Source organism: Crassostrea angulata, chromosome 6 (assembly GCF_025612915.1).
Source record: "Crassostrea angulata isolate pt1a10 chromosome 6, ASM2561291v2, whole genome shotgun sequence".
Classification (NCBI taxonomy): Eukaryota; Metazoa; Mollusca; class Bivalvia; order Ostreida; family Ostreidae; genus Magallana; species Magallana angulata.
The window spans coordinates 37544131-37564322 of record NC_069116.1 but is presented as its reverse complement, the minus strand read 5'-3'; the positions used below and the strand labels follow the sequence as shown (position 1 = coordinate 37564322).

The following is a 20192-nucleotide window of genomic DNA, read 5'->3' as shown; positions in this document are numbered from 1 at the left end:
AAAAAAAATAACAAAAATCACGCTATAGCTATTGCTTCTGAAAAAATAAAAATCCTCATGTTTATTAAATCTAGGTATGTCTTAATCCAAAAGAGGATTAGTAAAATAATAAATAAATTGATTTCATTTTCTGTCTACATAAAAAAAGTGTTTAAGCATTAATTTTGTTTATTGGGGGGTAGGGTCTTTGATATTTCGGAAGGTTTTGGTTTGTCTGGTTCACGATAGAAGGAACCAGACAACTTCCATGCTTTTCTTTCGGAACGCCTCTGGAATCAGCGTATATGCGCAAAAGTAAGGCATTCTGGGAAATCCCAGTATGATGGTAGATCGTGGAAGAGCGTAAATAAATGTGTGCCTACGTTTCTTCCTAGTGATGGCTAATGAACTGAGTGTAAGACAAAAGTTTCACTTATTGTAAAATTTAAGTTATACCAGCTGTTATTTACTCACAAATGATAGGTTATTATATAGCCTAATCATTATGAAATGTCGATACTTTTGAACCGGTATCAACCCTTCCTCGTTACGAGTGAGATCAAGTCACAGAAAGTTGATGTAAAGTCTATTATTAAAATATTATTTTTTTCTGTATATAAAAGTTATGTAATTTATTTCACGACATGACAGATGGGGCAGGCGTAACACATATTATAGAAAATCATACCTTTTTACTACTTATTAATAATATCAACCAATTGAGGTCTAATTTTACTTTCTTTTTTATTCCGTTGTTAAATTTCGTAATTATGATATGATTAATTAAAACTCGAGAGTATTCATTTGATTTTTGTGAAACTTCAGTAATAAGGCCTATCAAAAATTGTGTGTTTAGAGTAACACTGATGAAAAAATCAGGTTAGGTAGGTAGGGATTTTTTTTAATTTTATCATATTTTTTTCTGTATGGATCCTAAGAATGTTTTTTTTTGTGTCATATTTAAAAACGGATTTTTAATAGAAAAAATATAAAAATCACAACAGGATGAAAACAGACATCTAAAAATGGTAGGATCTGGGCATTTTTTGTGGGTTAGGTCGGGTTACCCTAAACACACAACTTTTTTTTTTGGCCTAAGCTAATAGTGACATCTTCAATATAGTTGTTCCATTTTATTATTTTTTAACTATAAAGGTCACAGAGCATGGAATTCCTTTCATTTTAAAGGGGGTAAATATATCCCATTGAATTAATGCCACGTAAAAAAACTGAATCAAATGAAAACATGTTTTAAATATATTTCTGATGCATTAAAATGTAAAAAAAAAAAATAAAAGATGGGTACCATAAAAAGCCAGCATCCAGGGGATGAAAACTAGTTTTCTATATTCTAGTTCACTGATTTCTGGAATAGTTTAATTCATAAAGAGGATGCTGTGTGTCTTAAACTGCTTGCTGTAAAGAGAACATTTTTCATTGACTTTGAGTTGTTTAAATTAGAATTACAAGTTAAAAAGTCCAATTACACACTCTCACACATAAATTATTAAATTTTGTTTTACCTACCACAGGAACCACTTGTTTTCCTTATGTCTATTTAACCAGGAAAACTTTTTTCTATGCATTGAAACAAGTTTAAGAAAAATTTCCTCTGGCCATGTCACTTCAAAATAAGATGAAATGTCTTTTAAGTTTCCTGCAACAAACTGCAGACAAACAGACTGACAGACAGAATGTCTCTTTTTCCTTTGGCAGGAAGTCACACAGATTTAATCTGTGTGTTATAAATCTCTGAAGGAGTCAAGTTATTGAAAATTGACTTCCTCCTTTCAACATGTACTTATTATATAGTTACATCTTCTGAGAATTTTCTCCTCAGTTTCCAGAGAGAACTCATTGCTACTGACATAAAAGATTCTAAATTTAAACAGTAGTTATTGAGCAGTATTAATAAAGCTTTGTAAAGACAATTGTTTTTAAATGTGGTACATCTCTTTACAGAACGATTTCACCGACATATTATCAGCAGCATTAGATGAATCAGGCATTGCTGGGGACTTTGAAGAATATAATGAACCTGCACACCAAACTGTGTATCAAGGACAATCTCAACCAATTATAAGTGTAAGTATTATAAACCAATCTCAACGTTGATATCAACTTCAGTTACAATGGTTACTTGCATATAATAATAATGTTCACCATATATTCGGAGGGAACATTAACTCGGTAAAATTGAAATACAAATAGTAGACTTTTGATATCCAAATTTACAATATGCATAAAATTTCATGTTATCAAAAACCTTGAATCAAATGCAGATAGGAGGAGTTTTTCACAACATTTCTGTTTCACAGCATGTCATCAACCCCGGTACACTAAATCCAGGAATCCCACAACAAACTCATCCCGGAGCAACGTTTTCAAATGTCCAGGTAACATTTTTAATGATATAATTCACAAAGCTGAAAAGTTTTGAACCCTGACAAAAACAGAACACGATTGTGTTTCAGAAAGTGATAACAACAGAGTAAATTATGGATGATCATCTCAATCAGTCAATTCAAACTGATTCTGTGGAATCATTGGAAATCGTTGAGGCTCGATTTTTGTGGATTTTGTTGGCTCCCCTCACTCACAAATTAACAGCCTCAACAAATTATGAAACACATTAATTCATTAATCATTCAAGTAAATTCACAAAAATACACCCCCTGAGTCTGTGAAAACTTTACAATTAACAAAAAAACTTGTCCCTCACATACTTAACACAAAATTTTACAACATTGTCATATACATGTATTTGCTGTTATCCATCTCTTGATGTATTTAATTTTCAGTTGAAGACTCAAGTCTCCAAGGTGCAGAGTAATCTGTCTTCCCAACTACATCGATCGTCATCAAGTCCTGCAATTATCCGCATTCCAGCCTCCTCCCTACAGAAACATGGAGAATCTCTTCAGGGCCAGATTAAACTCCAGACCTCTCAAATTCAATCCAGTTCTAGTGGAGGTCCAAGGATTATCAAAATCACCAGACTTGGTGGGCAGGCACCAAGCACTATCAAAGTACCTGTGTCAGGAACCACTGTTCCTCTCAGTGGAATCATCAACAAAACAACAGGAGGGGTAGCGTCAGTGAAGCTAGGGAGCTATGTCACAAAAAACTCAGCAGTGCCAACAATAAATCTAAATGATCTTTCAGGAAGAACTAGTGTTGCCGAGGTTCCGGTTAGTGATACTTCGAAACCGGCATCCGATTCTTTAAATTGGTCCAACTTAGTCCGGAAAGATCCGTATACTGGTGCGTGCATGATTAATTTAGGAAATCTTGCAACCGCGAGTGGTAAGAAAATAATTATCACAACAACTAGTAATCAAGTGACAGGTGGTGTGAATCCCTCGCCTAGCATCGGTGCTCAAGTTATGTCATCAGGTGGCAGGATTAATCCCGCAGTTTGTTCCACGTTCGGAGGAATAACTATGACTCCTTCATCTCCAGCATTGCCAAGAAGTGATATTTTATCCAATCAGGGTGGAATGGGGAACATGAGAGTGAATTCATTAACGCCTGGTGCAGTAAATACTGCTCAGTCCCCCAGTGTGTCCCTCCTACATGGAAATCCAACCCTGCAGCACAGCATGTCTACTCCAGCTCTGCCAGACCTTGAGCATCCTCACTCAGTGAATGGACTCAATGGAAGTATTCCAGCTAGTTTTAAAGCTAATGTGACTCACAAAGACTTGTCCAGGTTGTGGAGTAATGAGGATGTGAAGCTAAAGAAAGTCGGTCCGTCTGTTCAACAGGTAAAGGCCAAAGTCCCATTGTCAGTAATTTTACTGTGTTAATATAAAGTTTGAATTTACCAGGGAGGTTCCAACCCCCCCAACCCCCTTTTAGTGTTAACACTTAACACATGTAACAGCTCCATGTTGCAATAGTTTTTAGCTTCCCATTTAATATTAGACATTGTGGTAGAGGTTTGTTATTTTTTTATTGTGCTAATTAATTTTAGCTAACTGCACGGCAAATGTTAGGGGGAGGTGTAGCATCTCTGGAGGAGGATGAAGTAGAAGAAGAAGTCCAGGAACTGGGACATGCAGAAACATACAATGAATATATGCCAGTCAAATGTAAGAACCTCTTAATGAAATCAAAATAACCAAATACTCAGAGTAAGATGTTTTTCCTCTAGAATATACATCTGTAGTTTTCTAGCTATGAGAAAATTTGTCGAATTGGATGGGAGAAGTAAAACACTTAAATAAGCCGTTTTAAGTTCCTACTTCATATTCATTACTTATTTTAAAAAAGTAAGAAAAATTATGACTATCAATTAAATACACTTTTTTATTCATTTATTTTATATCAATTTCCTGCTATATAGTTTTTGGTATCCGTCTTAGGGGTCTAAGTTTATATGATTAACTTTGAGTTGACTTTTGAAGTTGACTTTTCTTGCAGTATCAATAGGAATAAAACACCCTGACCCTGTGGTAGAAACCAGTTCTCTTGCTAGTGTTGAGCCGACCAACATTTGGTACAACTTGTCCCTGCCAGAGAGCATCATTGATAATGGAGAGCTCTCAGCCTTGCAGTTAGAGGCTGTGACATACGCATGCCAAAGGCATGAAATAATTTTACCTAGTAAGGATCGAGCAGGATTCCTTATTGGTAAGTAGAGTAGGATTTTCAATTTCATCATATGATCAAAATGGGTATTATTTCACTTGTATATTTAGCTAGATCTTTTATGTTGTAAATCAAGAAAAATAAACATCATTTATAATTCAGGGATGGTTGGAATACTGGGTATTGAACAAAGAATTACTTTATTCAGCTCATATTGAAAAGAATACTGGTCTATGCCAGTAAATAAGTACATATATTAACACATACATAATAATACATAATTTCAAGTAGTTTGGCTCTCTGCATCTGTCCATCTGAGTTTCTAGATCCAGAGTAGAGGCCATTTTTGGACTTTAATTTCTCTCCCCCTATCCCATTCTTGCTCCGATTTTGCCAAAAAGACTGCCTGTAAATAAGAGTATGCAATTTCCATGAATTAAATTTCAAGGTCAAGTTAATATCGGACCTACATGTACATGGATGCCATAGATATTTTTACCAAACTTCATTTATAGATACAAATTTTGAAAGGATTATTTGTTCTGTTACCATATTTTACTATGCAAAGAGTCGTGTTGTCTTAAAAATTTACCATTCGGCAAGGCTGTCCTGAGGACATATATTTCTAATTTTGATTTTAGAAATTTTGTAATGAAGTTTTCAATTCATTTGTGTCAATAGGTATTTCAATGTTTGATTTATTTTACTGACATATGTTTACCAGGGGATGGTGCTGGAGTTGGGAAAGGAAGAACCTTGGCTGGTATCATTTATGAAAACTATCTACTAGGACGAAAACGTGCATTATGGTTAGTATGCTTGGTAATTCACTACCACTTCAAATTTTCATACAGAAATTAATTATGGATAAGAGGTACTCATGAGAAGAGGAACCCACAATAATACAATAAGAGGAACCCACAAAATCCACAATAATATTATTGAGCCACCATGGATATTAATGAATCCATAGTTAATTGAGCAATTTTCGATAAATAAAAAATTTAAAGACATTGTATTGGTAGACTTTTGAAATGGGTTTATATTTTGCAACATTTATTGCCAAATTCAAGTTATAGGAAAGAAAATAATTGTTACATTTTACGTAATGTTTCAGGTTGAGTGTATCAAACGATTTAAAGGTAGATGCAGAGAGAGATCTTAGTGACATCGGTGCTGGAAGAATTGAAGTCCATGCACTTAACAAGGTACTCCATTTACAACCAAAAAACTGAAAAGTTATTGTTAATTTTGTCACGTGAATATCATTCCTCCTGAAATATACAGATAAGAATGACAGATTTTGGCCAGCTTCATTTCTTTTATAATAGTTTGACTGAATCATTAGCTCACCTGAGCTGAAAGCTCAAGTGAGCTATTCTGATCACATTTTGTCCGTCGTCCGTCCGTCCGTCCGTCTGTCCGTCCGTCTGTAAACTTTTTACATTTTGAACTTCTTCTCTAAAACCGCTTATCCAATTTCAACCAAATTTGGCACAAAGCATCCTTATGGGAGGGCGAATATAAATTGCAGAAATAAAAGTCCGATCTGTATTCAAAGCGGAGAAAACCTTGAAACTGTAGAAAAAGGGGGGTGCATTTTTAAAAATCTTCTTCTCAAGAACTACCGAGTTAATCTTAACGTAATTTAGCATAAATCATCCTTAGGGAAAGGAAAATATAAATTGCAAAAATTATAGGCGATTTCTGTTCCAAATTTGAGATAATTGCGAAAATACTTATAAAGAATGGCTCGTTATTCCATATATCGTAGACTGGCAATTCATTGCGATAGACTGGTCTTATGACAGGCATCGCCAGTCTACCGCATCTCGAAAACGAGGTTCTTTGTTTGAAGCTGGCAGTTTCTTGTGCAACAGTTCACGTACGAATATAATCTATGAAACATGGAAATAACCTTGGTGCCGATTATTGTGAAGTAAATTGAGGTTAAATATTTCAACGCGTTGTCATTTTCACTTGTGATGTTGGTTTTAGTTTGTTTTCATTTTTTCGTTTCATTTTGCTTTTTAACTTGGGAAACAATCGCCTTGTATTTGGAACATAGACTTCGGTAAATGTTTACCTGCGAAAATGATTAAATCTGATGCATTAACAACGTACTAAAGTGCATTTCCCTCTGTTTTTATTGTTTATTGATTAATTTTCTAATTGTTCCAACAAGGATCAAACAAGTGTGTTGGTGTTAGCTTCTTCGGATTTTCGTTTCGTTTTCATTATTTACGCTTTTAAACCTGGAAACTATCGTCTACAGGTATTTCGTGATTTTTACGTATCAATTCAAACAGATACTTCGGTAAATCAAACAGTTAACTGTTTACCTGCGCAAATTAAGCAAAATCTGATGTAGGGGTACTGAAATACAACTTCTTCTATCGGTAATTCGGCATTTTCTTTTGATATCGCTGACGGAAATATGTAGGTATATACATGTATATATATATGATTCATTTCGAAAAAATAAATTGTGTTCTTTATTTGTTATAGTGCATTGTTTACAATTTCTATTTACTAACCATATTTGAGTGTTAAGCTTCGAATTATAAGCAAGATACAAAGATTTGCTCACAATTCTATGTTTGTACACAGATCTTAAAAACTAAAGATTAAAAAAGTAAAAAAAATTGTCAATATTTATTTAGAAAATGTTCAAAGTCTGTTCTTCCAGAAACCAACTTTAACAACTTATTGTACTGTAAACTTAATCTTTTTAGCTCACCTGAGGGTGGGGCCACAATGGGGGGGGGGGGAGTGGAAGTTTTACATAGGAATATATACAGTATATCTTTAAAAATCTTCTTCTCAGAAACTAATCAGCCAGGAAAGCTGACACTTGTGTGGATGCATCCTCAGGTAGTGTAGATTCATAGTTATGAAAATCATGACCCCCTGGGGTAGGGTGGGGCCACAATGGGGGATCGAAGTTTTACATAGGAATATATACAGTACATCTTTAAAAATCTGCTTCTCAGAAACAAATCAGCCAGAAAAGCTGACACTTGTGTGGATGCATCCTCAGGTAGTGTAAATTCAAAGTTGTGAAAATCATTACCCCCGGGGGTAGGGTGGGGCCACAATGGGGGATCGAAGTTTAACATATGAATATATAGAGTAAATCTTTAAAAATCTTCTTCTCAGAAACTAATCAGCCGGCAAAGCTGAAACTTGTGTGGAAGCATCCTCAGGTAGTGTAGATTCAAAGTTGTGAAAATAATAACCCCTGGGGGTAGGTTGGGGCCACAATGGGGGATCGAAGTTTAACATATGATTATATAGAGTAAATCTTTAAAAATCTTCTTCTCAGAAACTAATTAGCCAGGAAAGCTGGCACTTGTGTGGAAGCATCCTCAAGTAGTGTAGATTCAAATTTGTGAAAATCATGACCCCTGGGGATAGGTTTGGGCCACAATGGGAGGTCGATATTTTACATAGGAATAAACAGAGTAAATATTTAAAAATCTTCTTCTCAAAAACTAATCAGCCAGGAAAGCTGAAACTTGTGTGGACGCATCCTCAGGTAGTGTAGATTCAATGTTGTGAAAATCATGACCCTCGGGGGTAGGATGGGGCCACAATGGGGGGTCGAAGTTTTACATAGGAATATATTTAGTAAATCTTAAAAAATCTTCTTCTCAGAAACTAATCAGCCAGATGATTCTTTATAATTGTTAAGACTTTGGTCCCAGGACAATTCTTTGGCCTCACAAGAAGGTTCAGAGTTTGATGTAGGTTTATATCCCATATATAAACTATTGTTAAGGATCTTTTAGAGTACTGCAATACTCAACATATGATATGACTATAAAATCATCCTCTTAGAAAAGGGACTAATGATTATAAACATAAGAATATCCAGGGGGGAAACTGGATTTTTTTATACAGGATCTACATGTATTATTGTACATTGTCCAGATAGTTTGTATTATGACTCCACTAAGCTGATTTTATCATACCTATTGTTCCTCAGGTGAGCGATGTGGCCCATGGGCCTCTTGTTTTTTTTCTCCATTGTAGTTCAAGTATGCAAAAATATCATCAAAAGAAAATGGTAGTGTTAAGAAGGGAGTAATATTTGCCACATACTCTTCTCTGATTGGAGAAAGCCAATCCAGTGGGAAATATAAGACCAGGTTCAAACAGCTACTGAAATGGTGTGGAAAGGATTTTGATGGTGTTGTATCCTTTTTTCTACTGCCGACCTGTCACCATGAAATGGCTTTGGCATGTGATGTAAATTCCTGCCTTTCCTTCATTCTGTTAATTTATTTTTTTCTGTCCATTTGTCCTTCAGTCACTCATGTTGAATTTATTGCCTCTTTTTTATTCCATATCTTAACTTACCTTTTATTTAATAATCTACCACTTTTCTGCAAAATATTAATTTAAAATGCTTTATAGAGTTCCTTAATGGGTAATAGATAGTATTTGATGAATGCCATAAAGCTAAGAATCTTTGTCCGGTGGGCTCCAGCAAACCAACAAAGACAGGACAGACTGTCCTAGAACTACAGAACCGCCTGCCCAATGCCAGGATAGTGTACGCTAGTGCCACTGGGGCCTCCGAACCTAAGAACATGGCGTACATGACTCGGCTAGGCTTATGGGGAGCGGGCACTCCTTTTCCTGAGTTTAATGATTTCATTCAGGCTGTTGAGAAAAGGTACATGTATATTAAAACAGTTAATTTTAAAATGGACCACAGAAATGTTAAAACAATAAACTCTCAAAATATTTTAAAGAAAAAGAAACGGTATGAGAAATTTCAGATTAATGGGTCAAAACAATTTACAAATTCTGTTTCTAAATGAAATTGTCCTCCTACTGGATATCTGGTGTCGGAATATCTGAAGCTCCACTGTTATAATTTGAAGTAGACAGTTTAAATCCCATTTTAATTGATTCCAAATCTATAGCCCCTTAATGTTAAATGCATCAAATTCTGAACAAGAGTCATGAATGAAGGTTGACAGAACTTGATATTGAAAAGTATTTGTACATTTGTTTTACAGAGGAGTTGGTGCTATGGAGCTGGTTGCCATGGATATGAAGCTCCGAGGAATGTACATTGCCAGACAGCTCAGTTTTAAAGGCGTCACGTTTAAAATTGAGGAAATTCCTTTGGATAAAAATTTTGTCAAGGTCTACAATGACAGTGTTAGAATGGTAGGTTTCAATGTCAACTATGCAAATTGAAAAAAGAATCCTTGCCAAAATTACTGGTAATCAATAAGTCAATAAATCTGTTGTGAGTAAATAAGTATTGTTCATCATGATACCTAAAATTGAATAATTTAAAAATATTGTATTTTCTCTCCTCAGTGGGTTACAGCAAGGGAACGATTTAGTAAAGCTGCTGAGCTCATGGATGCTGAACAGAGGATGAAAAAGAGCATGTGGGGTCAATTCTGGTCAGCACATCAGAGATTTTTTAAGTATCTCTGTATATCGGCAAAAGTTCAACATTGTGTTGAACTAGCACGTGAGGCAGTCAAAAATGGCAAGGTTAGTTTGACTTAGGAGAGTAAAAAATCAAAAATATTAATTGGTGTCATATGCAGTTACTGAGTAATATTTGCTTAACTGAAAAAAAAATAACAAATGCATTATGGAGCATTTGTGATGTATTCTTATTTTCCAAGTATTATGAAAATGTTTCAACACATAATCATGAGATCAACTTCACAAAATGGTACATGTAGTAATTTACAAGTAACTTAAAATGTTTAATGTATCTCAGGAAATTTTAAAAAAATTTCAAGAAAATTAATTTTTATCTTCCATTTAGTGGAGGATCATATCAAAAGCTGAAAAATGATTTGTCATATACATGTATATCAAAACTGAATAAGTCCGCTACAATCCAGCCTGTCTTAAGTGACTTGTCATATAAGGCAAAATTATTCAACTCGTTGTAATACTGCATAACTCTACAAACATGTTTGTTTTGGGTTTTTTTTTTACAAAAGCAGGGAAATAAAAGCTCCTTTATTCCCAAGTGATGTTAACTGTGCTTTTAACTCAGATATTTTTGATAAATTGCAGTAATTTTTGTGATCAAAATGAATGTGATTTTTAATACCAAGTCAAGAATGTTGAAATCTCTGAGGTAATCTTTCAGTGTGTTGTCATTGGTCTTCAATCCACGGGGGAAGCCAGGACTCTGGAACAGTTAGAGGAACAAGGAGGGGAACTCAACGACTTTGTCTCAACAGCCAAGTAGGTTTTACTTCAGTAAAAAAAAAAAAGCAATTAAAATACAAATGTTTTCAACACTGTGTCCATAGAGTACTGCTGGATAAAGAGTGAAAAGTGGCCTTTAACCAGTTTTCCAAGTCAGATGTGTAGGTAAAAATAATTTCTGTGAAATTCAGAGAACTTAAATTTGTTCCTATTAGATTTATACAAATATACTTCCCTAAAGAATTCTTTTTGGAATATACATATACTTCTAGATATGCAATTTCATGTCTCTCTCAGAAGTTTATACATCCTCTTTATGCTCTCTGGTCAAAGTGGAAAAACAGCTCTATGTAAAATTTGGAATTGCAACTGATTTTTGAAGTCGCATAGGTCTCTTGATTCCACAGTAGTGAAACACATGACCAGCATGTCCAAGTCAGACTGGAAATACTGGTTGATAGGCCATAAAAAAACCCACCATACTACATTAAAGTGGCAAAGTGTCAATGTTATCTTCTCTATAATAACAAACTGTACAATGTAATCAAATTTAAATTTGATTCAATTTGTAGAGGGGTGTTTCAAACTTTGGTTGAGAAGCATTTTCCTGCACCTGACAGAAGGAAAACTTTTGACATATTTGGACTAGGGAATTATGGAAAGAAGAAAGAACCTGTTCAACAGACAGAGAACAACAAAAGGAAAAAAGGTATCGGTATATGTAACAAATATACATTGTAAGTCAAAGTTCGTCCAGGCATCCTTATTTTGCTTTAGTTTCAACAAAGAGCATAAAAATGCTTCATAATTTAGCATGCAGTATAGCAGTATTTAAATAAGCATGTAAAGGGAATGTATTTGCCTATGGCAATTTATTTTAAAGAACAAAAGAATAACCAAATTTCCAAAAAACAAAAGAGGAAGGAGGCAAATTCCGATGACAGCGATTCAGACAGCAGTTCTGATTCCAACTCGGATATGAGTGATTTGGAGCTGGACTTCCACAAAGGCTCAGATAACAGTGGAACAGATGTGGATGACTCCAATCCATTTGGAAATGATTCAGACAGTGATGAAGGTAGGAACACTTGAGGTTGAATGTTATTCCAATAAATGGTGGGGCAAGTATTTTACTCATTTCAATGTTGATCAGAAAGATGGGTCAGGAGCCATTATAATTTTCCTAACAAATGTAAATGTTGAGTAAAACTAATGAAAACTTTAACAATGAAATTTGAAATTAATTCAACAAATATTAAAAGAATGAGGTATTTTAGATATCAATAGCATACATGTATTTGACCTACCATAATATAGATTATATTCATGAAAACCAACATTTTTAAATGCCACACCCTGAAAAGTTTAAATATATTTTACACAGATCCATGGCTGAAGAAAAGTAGCAAGAAAATAAAAAACAAAGATTTTAGTAAAAAGAAGAAAAAGAAGGGGAAAGAATTGGATGTTGATGAGGAGTTTGACAAGGCATTAGCAGCTGCAGGTTTACTGAGAAAAAATTGTCTGGCCAAAGAAAATGTCAATACAGTCAACAACTCTAATAATGTGGACAAAAATGAAAAAGAGGATGCACCTTTATACAGTAAGTGTTTTATCTTTGGTTAATGACAACTGGATAAATCTTTTATGATATATATTTTGATATATATTTGATAAAATATGGGGGAAATTTTTATAATCAAAAGCATTGTGTTTAAAAAATGAGTAAAAGTGTACTTTGGTAAAACAAAAATGGATAAATGATAAATGACAAGGTCTTGCATCTTTGTGTTAATGCAGGGCCCTTTGAGATTATACCATCTCAACAATGCCTCGTTGAAAGCTGTTATGTTGGGTATTGAGGCCTTGTAATTTTGATTATAAGGGCTTTTGAAGGTTTCATGAATTATTTGAAAGTTCTTTGTCACAGTTATGAGAGTTCCTTGTTTTTACACTGTAGGTATGGATGCTGTAGAGCAGGCTGTAGCCATGAAGAACGAGTTGTTAGACATGCTCAATGAAGTTGGAGAGAAGCTTCCACCAAATACATTAGATCATTTGATTGACGAGCTGGGAGGGACGGAGAGTGTGGCCGAGATGACTGGCAGGAAAGGTCGTGTTGTGAACACAGACGAGGGCATCACCTACGAGTCTCGCAGTGAAATTGATGTTCCTCTTGAAATCCTCAACCTGACTGAAAAACAGAGATTTATGGACGGAGAAAAGGTTTGAATTTGTTTTAACGTTTTTTTTCAAACTTTGGGATGTAGACAGTCAACTCTGTTTATTAAATCCTAAGTGTGAATGTCCCAATCATTATTATTTTGATAAGTAAAATTGAGGTATTTATAATATATCCACAGAATGTAGCCATTATATCAGAGGCAGCTAGTTCAGGTATATCCCTCCAAGCAGACAGACGGGCGATCAACCAGAAACGACGAGTCCATGTGACCCTGGAGTTACCCTGGAGCGCAGACAGAGCCATTCAGCAGTTTGGTACGTACATGTTTTCAGATTTGTATTTTTAGCCAACTTCATGTATATTTTTTAAGAGCTTGAATATTATGTTTAATTTAATGATGTCAACTTTTATGCAATTTTGGACTTTACTTATGTATTTTTATTATTTTATTTTGAAGGACGCACACACAGATCCAATCAAGTGAATGCTCCCGAGTATATCTTTCTCATTTCTGAACTTGCTGGAGAACAAAGATTTGCTTCTACTGTCTCAAAGAGATTAGAGAGCTTGGTAGGTATTTAGACCTTTAGAAGATAAAATATTGAATCAGTACTAGTGTTTTACTCTTGATTTTAAAATGCTTCTTTAGTACACAAGGTATGTAAGCAAAACTGTAAGATGCTATAGAAATCTTAATATTAAAACGGGCTGATATACATGTACATGTACCAACACAGTTTGTTTAGATTGTGATGGAAACATGTCTCATTTTCTGTATTTTTAACAGGGAGCTCTAACTCATGGTGATAGAAGAGCTACAGAGTCCCGGGATTTAAGCAGGTTTAACTTTGACAATAAGGTAAGGCTTCAGTATTTTATGGTACATGTATTTTTAACATCAACCCAGACCTCCCACCTCTAAGTTTTTTTTTGTTTTATTTTTACAGTATGGCAGAGCAGCCCTGGAAGCAGTGATGAAATCAGTGCTTGGCTTTGATGCTCCACTTGTACCCATTCCTAAAACTTACGACGGAGACTTCTTCGAAGGTTCATATTTAAAAATTGAAAATCTCTTTTTCTACTCCTTGGCATCTTGCAGGATACTGTGTATCATTAGTTATAGAGTTATTGCTTGTGTTGCATTAAACACTTTTCAGAGACTACAAGTCAGAGAGACTTGGAGGGACACTCATTGCTTATAAGAATTTGAAGTAAAGTTTAATGGTCAGATTCATAGTAACACTTTGAAACTAAATTTAAAAAAAATTCTTGCAGTTACATAAGAAATGAAATTTTGTGTCATTAATTGGATTAAAATTGAGAAGCTGCACCTGACAGAAGGAAAACTGTTGACATATGGTGGAAAGTCAACTCATATTGTTCCAGAATGATTGGTCTACTAGTTCACTAAAAGTCTCTTTCTCTATTATATTGGGCCAATAGCAAATGTATATAATTTTTGTATTACAGACGTGAAGAAAGGTCTGGCAGGTGTTGGTTTGATAAGCTTTGATGAGAGAATAGGAGTGCCATTACTTGAAAAGGGTAAGAGGACTGGTACATGTATATGCTCTGGTGCCTGTCAATACATGTACTGCTGAGGTTATAACATTTGAATTTTCATTTTCTTCATAATTTCGGAGCAAATTTCAACCAAACTCCACAAAAAGCATCTCTGGGTTGAGATTAACAATGGGGGATCGTCATAATTTAGATGTACCTGTATACAGTAAAACACGCTTATAACGAAGTCCCAGGGACGGGCAATTAAACTTCGTTATAAGCGTAATTCGTTATATCCGTCAATTTTACAACATGAAATAGAGTCTTGGGGAATGAAATACACTTTACTGTAAGCGTCAATTCATTATAAGCGTGTTCGCTATAACCGTGTTTTACTGTACTACAGTGAATGTTTCCATTTTCAGATTATAATAACATCAGTAAATTCCTGAACAGAATCCTTGGAATGGAGGTTGCCCTCCAGAATGCAATGTTTAAGTATTTTTCGGAAACTTTGACTGCCATTATATTGGATGCAAAGAGAAGTGGAAGGTGGGACATGGGAATTCTGGGTAAATCCTTTTTTTTATTTTTCAGTTTATACATGTAAATATAAAACACTTTTTTCACAGTTAATTGATTTACAACTTTATCTGTTGGAAATCTGTTTACTGAAATAGCTTGCCAGTTGTCTTCATTTCAAGCTTGAATAAGTACCGGTACACTGCTTATTTAAGACTTACTGGTTATAAGGGAAAGTTGGCACTTGCCTTATTGAGAGATCTGATCATTTATTGAGTTAGTTGACCTGATAATCCATGGTGGTTTATGTTCCTCTGTTTTCAATTTGCCACAGATCTGGGCTCGGGTGGTGAGAGTGTAAAGAAAATTGAGACGAAAACTTTTGTAGGAAGTGCAGCATTAAATACTGCAAAGACAGAACTCACAACGGTAAGACTGCTTTTGGATGAAATATGTCATTATTTCTTCAGTTTACTATATAAAGAATTTTGGTCCATTGATTTCTTATTTTGGATTTGGCCTTTCCACCTTCTGTAAAACAGAAAATTTAAAAAGGTTGGACTTATAAGAAAATTTTAGAAAGTTGTTAAATTCACAATAAGGAATTGTTGCCTTGTTGAAAATTGTGGTCCATGGGCCTCCTCTGTAGTTCATTTATGTATTTATATGATTATAATGTGTTTATTGAAATTTACAAAGGTCTCTGTGGAAAGAGGAATGTCATTTTCTCAGGCTAATGACATCTGGAGGAAGTACACAGGAGTGGACGATGGGTTCTACATTTCATCTATAGTAAGTCATTTGTAGTTATATCTCATATAGTAAGTCATTTGTTATTGTATCTTATATAGCAGGTCAGGGTAGTTATATTCCATATACATGTACATGTACATATGTAGGAAATCATTTTGAATACATGGAGAAAGTATGTCATATAAAGATAAGATTGTATCAAGTTGAACCTGATGTATTATACCAAACCAGATTTTAGTTAACAAATCAAACTGAAAATCAAGATTTTCCAATGAGTCTAATATTGAACCAAATGCTTTTATTGAACAGTACAGAAGACTTAGTGAAACTACAATTGTGATTATTAAATGTAAAGCATGTCTGTGAAATGTCATTTCATCTTATAACTTTACCTGATTTTAAGAAATGCAAAAGAAATGTTTAAGTGTAATGAAATTTTAAAGAATTGCATACTTTTATGATTTTTTTCTAGAGCTTTTAAGATGTGATTAGTAACATACCATAAATTACCATGTCTATAATGCCTTTCTTATTATGTTTTTGTAGGAGAGAAATGTTAAGAAGACGGTCGTTTTGGCTGTGTTCTTTGGTACAAATAAGAAAAAAGAGAAGCTGTACAATGTATACAGACCAAACACAGGCCGACAGCTTCATACAGAGCCTCTGTCAAACATCAAACGGAAGTACAAAAAGGTGAATTACATACTCAGAAGTAGTGAGAAATACAGTGTATATAAAAAGACCTTAAATGAATTTTATGTAAACAGTTATCTGGGGTTTTTTTTTGAGGAAAAATGTATAGGAATTTATGAAACAAATAACTCAATATAACCTTTCATTTCCAGGTTTTGCCAGATATTGCTAAACCTTGGTGGGAAGACCAGTATAACTTGTCAGCCAAAATTTGCAGTCATGCCTACTGGTAGGTGCAAGAATGTTGTTTCTGAGTTCTACAGGTATTTCAAATGGAAATACAATTTACAACAAGGGTCAACTCTAAAGAATTACATGTATATCTTATTGATCATGTGCACGTACATGTATACACCTAAATGTAAAAACAGTCTATTTCCCCTCCAAGCCAGATGAACATATCGGTTAAGTTCACAATTATTTTACCATCAAGGTGCAAAATAAAAGAAACCTTTTGTTTCTTGTAGGAGAGGAAGCTGCAAAAAAGCCAACCTGGGCCTTCAGTGTGAGATAGGTTTGAGGACCCGTACATTCCACATTCTGAGTGGGTCCGTACTGAGTGTGTGGAGTAAAGTGGAGAGTGTCCTAGCGGGGATGCCAGGGGGCTCCACCTCCAAAATGCAAATCATTCGTCTCAAAACAGATTGTGGACAAAGAATAGTTGGTAAGTTATACATGTACATATCAGTATCATAAGATTGCAATCTCTTCTCTTTTTGGCTCAACTAAGCTGAAGGTTTCATATGAGCTTTTCTGATTATCTATTGTTCATCAGTTTCAATCAAATTTGGCAAATGGCTTAAGAGTTATTGATTCTAATTTCGAAAAAGGAATTTGGTTTAAACTTTATAAGGTAGCTCTTTGATAAGTTGATGAATTAGTGCCTGTTAAAAAGACGCAAAGATCAGTTGATAAATTAGTGCTTCTTAAAAGCTGCCTTTTTCACACACAGTTTATCGTTGTTATTTACAGGTAGTTTGATACCAGGCAACTGTGTGCAAGCCTTGACCTCCATTCTTTCAGAAGGTTGTGACAAAAGTTTCACCGAGAAACACCCGCAGTCAGTCGAATACGACGATAATCTGAGCATGCCACTGCTGTTCTAAAATATTGGTGCTTACATTATTTTATTGTTGACACTATTCATCCATTATGTTTCTTCTGTTTGATTTCATTGTTTTGATGGATCTGACTTTGATTGCACACGAAGACTATTTTATACCCCTGCAAACAAAGTTTGGGAGGTAAACTGTAGTTAGAGGGGGGAGGAGTTATCCTGAATCATCCTGTTCCTCTATCCATTTTGTCTGTCTGAAGACGAAAAATTTCCAGACTTGAACTTCGAAACTCCAGTATGATTTCATCTCAAAATTAACCCAGACATTGTTTTATTATTCTCACCTTCATAAGATTTAATGTCTCCACTAATAGTGCACTTGTGATTAAAAATAGTCAGGGAGATAATCGTTAAAATTTTGCAAACTAAATTTTACGTAAATACTCCAAAGTTCAATCTATTCCAGATATTTATAATTATTTTATACAGTGTTTACTAATGGGGACTAGATAATTTGTGATGCATATTCCATCGTATGTTTAATGTTCGTGGCGCCATTTAGACATATCATAACTTTTTCATTAGTTAAGAAAGATGTAAAATCAAGAGGGACACAGTGAACCAAGAATTAGCTGCAAAGCAGGGAGAAGCTCACTTGTCTAACACATGGTAAAACTGTGATTAGTTCATTCACTGATACATGTACTTCCGGGAAATTGACCACTTTTTATTATCTTATTTCATAGAAGAGCTATGATTGATTCATTAACATGTAACAGAGTGCATATACAATGCACTACATTTTGATAACCTGGTACACAAAATGAAGATGATGTTTATAAGTTTGTTTTCTGAGTGCTTTTTGGGGAAAATGCCAGAATAGTTGATTGATCATAATCCAAATTTTGTTTGTTACATATTGTATATCAAGTTGCCAGATTCATGTATTATTTTGATGATTATGTGGCTGTGTTTATTATTAATCGATAGTTTGTATGTTTCTTTGATGTATTTTTTTAATGACGTTGAAGAATACATTGTTTTCTGTTCAAGAAGTGCTTGCTATAACTTCAGTTGTAGTGGACACTATCAAAAGGAATTTGAAAGACTTTGCTTTTAATGGTACCTTTTATTACAAGTTTTCTGCATTGCTGTTAGTGAGTCTCTACCACAGTTTATATCAAATGAGTAGGTAGAAATTGGACAACAATATGTGATATAAGTAGACTATAGGTAAAACTAGAGATTTCATTTGTACCAAGCCCTGTGTCTTTCACTTTTTAATCAACATGTTACACACAGAGAAGTCTCTCCATTTACAGCAGGTCAATTCACGAGTGCCTGAAATTAGTAATCATTTAAAGAAAGTAGACAGCGGTGAAGAGGGAGAACACATAGTCCACATGATGACTTTATGTTTCCTGTGTTAGGTTTATGATAAGTGAGCATATTTCTGTGAAGAAAAATTGATTTGCTGAGCAATATTTTAGAGTTACATGTAGATTTTCAAAATATTGCTGTAGCTTTCATCAAAGAGAAATTTTATATTGAAAACTAGTTCCATTGTACAACATTCCATGTGTGTGAGTTTCCTTTACAGTTAACAATTGTTATTTAGCCATGTACTCAGAAATTTCATGAACTAGTAAATGGACACGATGACCTGTGAGAGAACTTATAAACAGAATCGTTAGTGCAATCTTTGCTGTAAGAATCCGAAGAAAATGAAAAGTACATTATGATTTTGCCGTTATAAAATCTTGTTTTCTAAACTTTCATTTTATCTAGTCATTTGACTCTATGCAAATCTTATGTATGACAGAAGTTTAGTATTGATAGCAAAATAGTCTGAAGCGCAATGCAATTGGAGCTAGGTTGTTGTGACACATTGAAAGATTGCATAGTGATATATATATAGGGGGAAATGCAGTCTAAATGTACATGTGAGAATGGCGTAATTGGAGATGATTGTTTAAATGTGTGAATGGCGCATTTTTTGAGATAGAAATCATAATGTATGAATAATTTATTGGAGTCTAAATGTAATATTTATGTATTCCTAGACTGAAGATTTTAAATGTTTCATTGATATGTATACATGTATTGGAGGGTTACCACCCTTCATGTATCTTGATTGGCTCATGTTTGATATGAAGTGCTGTTCAAACTATTGTATGTATCAGTTGGGTTTTGTTGAACTATATTTCTATGACCAGTTTATAATGCGTCTCCTATTGTTGTGCAATTTTGTTTGTATAATAAAAATTTTCTTATAATTGAATAGAGAATGCTTTATCTGTATTGAGGGGATCATACTTTTGTCAGGGTGTTGAAATGAAGTTTACTTTCAGTGTTTCAGTTTTTGTTTAATAAGTTAATAAAACTGAATTAAATTTACATGCAAGAAATAAGGCAGATTTGACAGGTCCGGTGTTTGCTCCGGGTGAGTATACAGGACAAAAGCTCTTTTTGAGCTGCAGCTGCATTGGAGTTGTACAGCCCAGCTCTTGATGACCTCATGGATAAAAACAGAGATTTCAGTTAAAGTAGTACATGTATAGCCCCAAAGATGTAGATATAGCTCCTAAAATGCTCATTATCTTAATTGTCACTGTGTAAACAGGGAGTAGTTACAGCCTCAAGGATAAATATGCAGCGATGCATCATCTCATTCCTCCTAATATATTTACTGGATGGTAAATGCTA

The 20192-nt window shown here is 34.4% G+C and overlaps 1 protein-coding gene across 1 annotated transcript; it reads left to right on the top strand.

Moving 5' to 3' along the window:
• The first annotated feature begins 276 nt into the window (after window positions 1-276).
• LOC128188350 (protein strawberry notch homolog 1-like) lies at window positions 277-18180 on the top strand. Its single transcript, XM_052859337.1, has 29 exons — window positions 277-394; window positions 1942-2064; window positions 2298-2375; window positions 2781-3746; window positions 3956-4073; window positions 4405-4614; window positions 5297-5381; window positions 5690-5780; window positions 8608-8769; window positions 9012-9253; window positions 9603-9756; window positions 9913-10095; window positions 10712-10809; window positions 11346-11482; window positions 11657-11851; window positions 12158-12376; window positions 12734-12999; window positions 13137-13272; window positions 13416-13528; window positions 13746-13817; window positions 13906-14005; window positions 14429-14503; window positions 14887-15033; window positions 15318-15412; window positions 15683-15775; window positions 16283-16429; window positions 16582-16658; window positions 16897-17093; window positions 17402-18180. The coding sequence occupies exons 1-29, from the start codon at window positions 377-379 to the stop codon at window positions 17533-17535; spliced, it is 4731 nt and encodes a 1576-aa protein (XP_052715297.1). The 5' UTR covers window positions 277-376; the 3' UTR covers window positions 17536-18180.
• The last annotated feature ends 2012 nt before the right edge of the window (window positions 18181-20192 follow it).